Source organism: Oncorhynchus mykiss, chromosome Y, assembly GCF_013265735.2.
Source record: "Oncorhynchus mykiss isolate Arlee chromosome Y, USDA_OmykA_1.1, whole genome shotgun sequence".
NCBI classification, from domain to species: Eukaryota; Metazoa; Chordata; class Actinopteri; order Salmoniformes; family Salmonidae; genus Oncorhynchus; species Oncorhynchus mykiss.
This window is the reverse complement of record NC_048593.1, coordinates 34391317-34399121: the sequence shown is the minus strand read 5'-3', so window position 1 is coordinate 34399121 and position 7805 is coordinate 34391317. Positions and strand designations below refer to the sequence as shown.

At 48.7% G+C, this 7805-nt stretch overlaps 1 protein-coding gene across 1 annotated transcript; it reads right to left on the bottom strand.

The window, feature by feature from the left end:
- Positions 1-1955: 1955 nt before the first annotated feature.
- On the bottom strand, positions 1956-5132 carry LOC118945289 (coagulation factor IX-like). Its single transcript, XM_036967715.1, has 3 exons — positions 4887-5132; positions 4632-4755; positions 1956-2297 (listed from the first exon to the last, which is right to left on the bottom strand). The coding sequence occupies exons 1-3, from the start codon at positions 5130-5132 to the stop codon at positions 2059-2061; spliced, it is 609 nt and encodes a 202-aa protein (XP_036823610.1). The 3' UTR covers positions 1956-2058.
- Positions 5133-7805: the final 2673 nt, after the last annotated feature.

The following is a 7805-nucleotide window of genomic DNA, read 5'->3' as shown; positions in this document are numbered from 1 at the left end:
CTACTGCTCCCGCTACCGCTCCTGCTCCCGCTACTGCTGCTGCTCCCGCTACTGCTCCCGCTACCGCTCCTGCTCCCGCTGCTGCTCCCCCTGCTGCTCTCCCTACTGCTCGCGCTGCCGCTGCTGCTCCCGCTACCGCTGCTGCTCCCGCTACCGCTGTTGCTCCCTCTGTTGCTACCGCTACTGCTACCGCCGCTACCGTTATTGCCGCCACCACCACTGTTGTTGCTGCCACCGCAGTTGTCGTTGACACCAGCCACTGTTGTTGTCGTTGCCGCCGACCCTGTTGTTGTCGTTGCCGCCGCCGCTGTTGCCACCGCCACTGTTGTTGTCGTTGCCGCCGACACTGTTGTGGTCGTTGCCGCCGCCGCTGTTGTTGCCACCGCCGCTGTTGTTGCCGCTGCCGCCGACGCTGTCGTTGCCGCTGCCGCCGACGCTGTCGTTGCCGCTGCCGCCGACGCTGTCGTTGCCGCTGCCGCCGACGCTGTCGTTGCCGCCGACGCTGTCGTTGCCGCCGACGCTGCCGCCGCCGCCGACGCTGCCGCCGACGCCGTCGTTGCCGCCGACGCCGTCGTTGCCGCCGACGCTGCCGCCGCCGCCGACGCTGCCGCCGACGCTGTCGTTGCCGCTGCCGCCGACGCTGTCGTTGCCGCTGCCGCCGACGCTGTCGTCGCCGACGCCGTCGTTGCCGCCGCCGCCGCCGCCGCCGTCGTTGCCGCCGCCGCCGCCGTCGTTGCCGCCGCCGCCGCCGACGCCGTCGCCGCCGCCGCCGCCGACGCCGTCGTTGCCGCCGCCGCCGACGCCGTCGTTGCCGCCGACGCCGACGCCGTCGTTGCCGCCGACGCCGACGCCGTCGTTGCCGCCGACGCCGTCGTTGCCGCCGACGCCGTCGTTGCCGCCGCCGCCGTCGTTGCCGCCGCCGCCGTCGTTGCCGCCGCCGCCGTCGTTGCCGCCGACGCCGTCGTTGCCGCTGCCGCCGACGCCGTCGTTGCCGCTGCCGCCGACGCCGTCGTTGCCGCCGTCGCGGCCGCCGCCGCCGTCGTTGTCGCGGCCGCCGCCGCCGTCGTTGTCGCGGCCGCCGCCGCTGTCGTTGTCGTGGCCGCCGCCGCTGTCGTGGCCGCCGCCGCTGTCGTGGCCGCCGCCGCTGTCGTGGCCGCCGCCGCTGTCGTGGCCGCCGCCGCTGTCGTTGTCGTGGCCGCCGCCGCTGTCGTTGTCGTGGCCGCCGCCGCTGTCGTTGTCGTGGCCGCCGCCGCTGTCGTTGTCGTGGCCGCCGCCGCTGTCGTTGTCGTGGCCGCCGCCGCTGTCGTTGTCGTGGCCGCCGCCGCTGTCGTTGTCGTGGCCGCCGCCGCTGTCGTTGTCGTGGCCGCCGCCGCTGTCGTTGTCGTGGCCGCCGCCGCTGTCGTTGTCGTGGCCGCCGCCGCTGTCGTTGTCGTGGCCGCCGCCACTGTCGTTGTCGTGGCCGCCGCCACTGTCGTTGTCGTGGCCGCCGCCACTGTCGTTGTCGTGGCCGCCGCCACTGTCGTTGTCGTTGCCGCCGCCACTGTTGTTGTCGTGGCCGCCGCCACTGTCGTTGTCGTGGCCGCCGCCACTGTTGTTGTCGTTGCCGCCGCCACTGTTGTTGTCGTGGCCGCCGCCACTGTTGTTGTCGTTGCCGCCGCCACTGTTGTTGTCGTTGCCGCCGCCACTGTTGTTGTCGTGGCCGCCGCCACTGTTGTTGTTGTGGCCGCCGCCACTGTTGTTGTTGTCGTTGCCGCCGCCACTGTTGTTGTCGTTGCCGCCGCCACTGTTGTTGTCGTTGCCGCCGCCACTGTTGTTGTCGTTGCCGCTACTGCTGCATGTTTCAGATTATATGTAAATTATGCACATTTTAGGGATTAATGTAAATGTACAGAGGAATTTATGTGCATATATTATTTGGATGAAATTATTTGACCAAATAAAAGCAGATGGGAGACTCTTTACTATTTATTAACCTTTATGTGTAATGAAGTCCAGTAAATGTTGAATGATACTACTGTACAAGGTCTGTACTGACTTGCCTAGTTCAATAAAAGGTTTTTAAAAAAAGAAAGAGGCTTCGGGGTCCTGGAAGTGCATCCTGCCCCATTTGGAGGCCTCTCTCAGCAGGATCTCAGCCTTGGGCCCCAGGCAGATGGGGAGGCTGTAGTTAGAGAGGACTGCAGGTGTGTGGAGCTTCAGCAGGGCTATGTCGTGGTTGTACAGGCTTGTCGTATCACGGGTGCACGTGATGCTCAGCAACAGCTCCGTCTCCTCTCTGACCTGCATTTTGTGCTCCCCTGCAGAGTGATGTTGTGATCAGATACGAAATCTGAAGAACATTCACACAACCAGATACTTTTTTGCAGGTGCTGGAGTTATAGGTCAACTCATGAAAAATAAAAAGGAAAATTCTGCACACTGCTGTTCATGTGATTTTATTGACAACGTTTCGACCCTGAGGTGTAAAGGTAAATGGATGACTAATGAAGACAGGTAAATGGATGACTAATGAAGACAGGTAAATGGATGACTAATGAAGACAGGTAAATGGATGACTAATGAAGACAGGTAAATGGATGACGAATGAAGACAGGTAAATGGATGACGAATGAAGACAGGTAAATGGATGACTAATGAAGACAGGTAAATGGATGACTAATGAAGACAGGTAAATGGATGACTAATGAAGACAGGTAAATGGATGACTAATGAAGACAGGTAAATGGATGACTAATGAAGACAGGTAAATGGATGACTAATGAAGACAGGTAAATGGATGACTAATGAAGACAGGTAAATGGATGACGAATGAAGACAGGTAAATGGATGACGAATGAAGACAGGTAAATGGATGACGAATGAAGACAGGTAAATGGATGACGAATGAAGACAGGTAAATGGATGATGAATGAAGACAGGTAAATGGATGACTAATGAAGACAGGTAAATGGATGACGAATGAAGACAGGTAAATGGATGACTAATGAAGACAGGTAAATGGATGACTAATGAAGACAGGTAAATGGATGACTAATGAAGACAGGTAAATGGATGACTAATGAAGACAGGTAAATGGATGACTAATGAAGACAGGTAAATGGATGACTAATGAAGACAGGTAAATGGATGACTAATGAAGACAGGTAAATGGATGACGAATGAAGACAGGTAAATGGATGACTAATGAAGACAGGTAAATGGATGACTAATGAAGACAGGTAAATGGATGACGAATGAAGACAGGTAAATGGATGACGAATGAAGACAGGTAAATGGATGACTAATGAAGACAGGTAAATGGATGACTAATGAAGACAGGTAAATGGATGAGTAATGAAGACAGGTAAATGGATGACTAATGAAGACAGGTAAATTGATGACTAATGAAGACAGGTAAATGGATGACTAATAAAGACAGGTAAATGGATGACTAATGAAGACAGGTAAATGATGACTAATGAAGACAGGTAAATGGATGACGAATGAAGACAGGTAAATGGATGACTAATGAAGACAGGTAAATGGATGACTAATGAAGACAGGTAAATGGATGACTAATGAAGACAGGTAAATGGATGACTAATGAAGACAGGTAAATGGATGACTAATGAAGACCTAAGGGTCGAAACCAGTGGAGGCTGGTAAGGGGAGGACAGCTCATAATAATGACTGGAATGGAGTAAAGAGAATGGTATCAAACACCTGCAAACCATCAAAATAAAGAAAGTTGCACACTCCATCTATAGTCTCCCAGCCATTGAATGGGTATTTACCAACGTTACGGCATCACTGTGCCTTCCTCAGGGTGATGTCATGAGTACTTGAACCAGGTTATGAGGACACACAGTGCAATTAGTGTAACCAATGATAGTAGTGAGGGGTGTGTCATAATGATTAAGTTAATTCAAATTAATTAGTGAAACTGTTAAAAAATAGTATATGGCATATTAAATATATTACACTATTGTTATCATATAGAACCATCATGGAATATTGTACATCATATTAGCATCAACATACATTATTGTTTCATTCAATTTCACATAATCATTTTGTATTTCATTTTTGTTACATGTAATATTGGTTCAACCTTAATATATAATGATCATCATCAACAGGGGGAACATATCAGGTGTACGCTAATAAGCTGTAAAAATCATTTTTACATTTATAAGTCTTGTTCATAAAGAAGAATGTGTTCATAAGGGCCTGAGATCAAAGTCAATATTCAGACCACTAGGGGTCAATGTTTTTAGGCAGGATATCCAGTAAGCCTTTCTTAATTTTGATCGTTTATAGTTTATTCGCTGTTAGTCAGCACCTCCACACAAACTATTATTCTGGGTGTGCGCCAGCTCATGTTGTTTTATCAAACACCTGGAAACCATGAGTTTAAAGTATTTGATACCATTTCACGGATTCCAGTCATTACCACGAGCCCGTCCTCCCAAATTAATGTGCCATCAACCTCCTGTGGTCAACACATTGAGTTAATAAAATCACCTGGCAGCATGAACAGCAGTGTGTGGCGTTTTTATTTGTATTTTGTATTCTGATCAGATAAACATGATTTTAATGAGTGAAGCACAAAGACAAAATAGTCAGTGACACTCCTACCTGGTTTAACTCACCCACTCTGATGAAGGATCCAATCTTGCCCTCGCTCAGACAGTGGGCAGCAGTAATGACCCACAGATCACTGAGGAGGGAGCCGTCACAGAAGTTCTGCCCGGTCAGCTTGCTCATCAGAGACACCTGGCAGAGTCCCAGAGATTAGCACAGACAACAGCAGTCTTAACACATTGACTGGAGGGGCTTAATTACACTCACTCACTAAACACACACAAAGTCACAAACACACACGTACACACACTTGACTGTCCTACCTGCCAGGGGATCTCCCCAGGGCTCCCTGTATTCCCCCCAACGATGCGCTGTCCGCTGGACGACTCTTCCTGGATGGTGGGCTGTGTTGGGAAGAAGGCCCAGGAGGGCAAGTCCTCGAGCACTGAGGAAAAGTGTCTGTTGCTGCTGGTGCTGCTGCGGTGGGGGGGGGGGGGGGGGGGAATGGCATCAAACACATTGAAGCCATGGATGTATTTGATACCATCCTCCAATTCTGCTCCAGCCATTACTACGAGCCCGTTCTCCCTCAATGTAGGTGCCACCAACCTCCTGTGAAGTGAACCCATTATGCAGGTTGAAAATAAAAGATAGATGTTCTTCATAAATATTATCAGGAATTTAGTGCACTGATTATATGTAGGATTAATCAGCACCTTCTGGTTCACAGGTGGACTTGTTCATACCAGTTCATACCCTGCTGCACAGACACACACTGCATGCTGGGCCTTCACCACACAGAAGTGGGAGCAGCCACCGTTGTAGATGTCACACTGCTTAGCCATCGCTGAGTAGGGAGAAGCCATGAAAACATAGGGGATTAGTAGAAAAACACATGCAACAAAATCTTTAGGTAAAGCAGGAATATCTGCAAATCCAATCAGATGACCAGTGGATGAAAAGTCTGTCACTGTATTCAAAAGAAATAAAAAATAAAAAAGGCCACAAAACATCACAGTTTTTGATTTCAGGTGGACACCAGCATACATAAACACTCATGGCATCTTTACACTTCACCCCATTCTGGCACGGGTTGGACACTGGTCCCTGTCTGGAAGGGCACACAGTCAGAGACATCACACCAGATAGAACACAGAGACAGAGACATCACACCAGATATAACACAGAGACAGAGACATCACACCAGATAGAACACAGAGACAGAGACATCACACCAGATAGAACACAGAGACAGAGACATCACACCAGATAGAACACAGAGACAGAGACATCACACCAGATAGAACACACAGTCAGAGACATCACACCAGATAGAACACACAGACAGAGACATCACACCAGATAGAACACACAGCACATCTAATTCAACTTGTCATCTAATCATCAAGCCCTCAATGAGTTGAATGAGGTGTGCTTGTCCAGGGCTACATTGAACATGTGTTCTGTTGGGAACCACTGCTCTAGCCCAATGGGTATATCAGTATAGCACTAAGTGGAATAGTATTTGCATAGCTGGCAAAGCTGGCAGCTCCTGGTCCCTTACTAAAGACTCAGGCTGAGGAGGTTTTGCCTCATTAATTATGTCTTTCCCAATATCCAGCTGTCCTGCTGTTTTCTCTGTCTGCGTTTTAGTGACCTTTGGAGGATAAGGAAATAACCAGGGCATTAGGCCTCAAACAGATCACACACAGTCACAACGTGAGTGTGGTGGTTTGGTTCTACCAGCAGCCAAGTTACTTTCTAAATGTAATCCGTTACAGCAGGGGTGTCAAAGTCAAATGGACGGAGGGCCAAATAAAAAAATCAGCTACAAGACGAGGGCCGGACTGTTCGAATGTTCATTGAAAAATTTTTAAATGACGCATATAGTCTAGTGAACCTAATTGAACCTACTGAAAACCTAACAAATATATTACAATATGATCAGATAAATAAAGCAATATTTTCTTATGGCTCTGTCAGTAATCTTTAATTTTCAACAGACACAAAAGACAAATTTCCTTTATATAAATATCCCCATAACATGAACATTAAATGAAAGAAACCGGTATTCAAGGCACCATCAGTAGACTATATTTTCTATTTTAGCAAAAGTGGGCTAAATTTACTTCAAAGAAAAAACAATAATAGCAATTTTCTATCATCCACTCAACTGAAATATTTTTAAAATATAATTGGATTGAAATACAAAAAAATAAAGTGCAAAAATCTATTAATCAAAAACAACACTTTGTTTAAGGAGAAGTAACATGCAGTGAAAACAAATATTAAATTTTAACTTTTAAACTTGAACTGAGTAAAAACTCTAAATATGTGATTGCACAGTAATGTTCACTTGTTTGAGGTTGAGGGTGATACTTGGTGGTGTCCCATCTTTTCCACAAGTTCATCAATGTTCGGGGTAAGGCTCTGAGCTGAAGAAATCCTCAGAATTGAGTGGAGGTGTTCAGCAGTAAGTCGACTTCTGTGTGATGTTTTGTTCAGGTTCATCAAAGAAAACAGTTGTTCACACAGGTATGTGCTGCCAAACATAGACAACGTTTGAGCAGCCTGGATGCGCAGCTGGGGCATTGTGCCGGGGAGGAAACGGGCGAACTCCGCAGCACCCACTGCCGCATATTTTGCCCTCAGTGCATCATTGCATTGGAGGTCAATCAACTCCATTTGGAGGTTTGGTGGTGAGCTTTCCACGTCAACAGCAAATGGGTTACCGAGCAGTTCCAACCTGCTTTTTTGTGCTTCAAAGTCAGCAAATCGGCGTCGAAAGTCAGCGGCAAGCATACCTATTTTATCAGCCAACTGTGTGCTCGGGAACGCACTGGTAGAGAGCTTCTCTTTCATGGTCTGGCAGCTGGGAAAGTGGCTCAAATTTTCTTTCCGCATCTGCGTCTCCCACAGAGTCAGTTTGGTTTTAAATGCCTTCACTGTACTGTACATATCAGAGATGACACGATCCCGACCCTGCAGCTGCAAGTTTATTGCATTCAGATGACTCGTAATGTCACACAGAAAAGCCATTTCACACAGAAACATTTCGTCTCGGAGTTGTGTTGTGTCTTTCCCTTTGCTGTCCAAGAACAGACAAATCTCCTCACGAAGCTCGAAACATCTTTGAAGCACCTTTCCCTGGCTTAGCCATCGCACCTCTGTGTGATAAGGCAAATCACCATGCTCCGTTTCTAACTCCGTCAGAAATGCCTTGAACTGGCGGTGATTCAAAC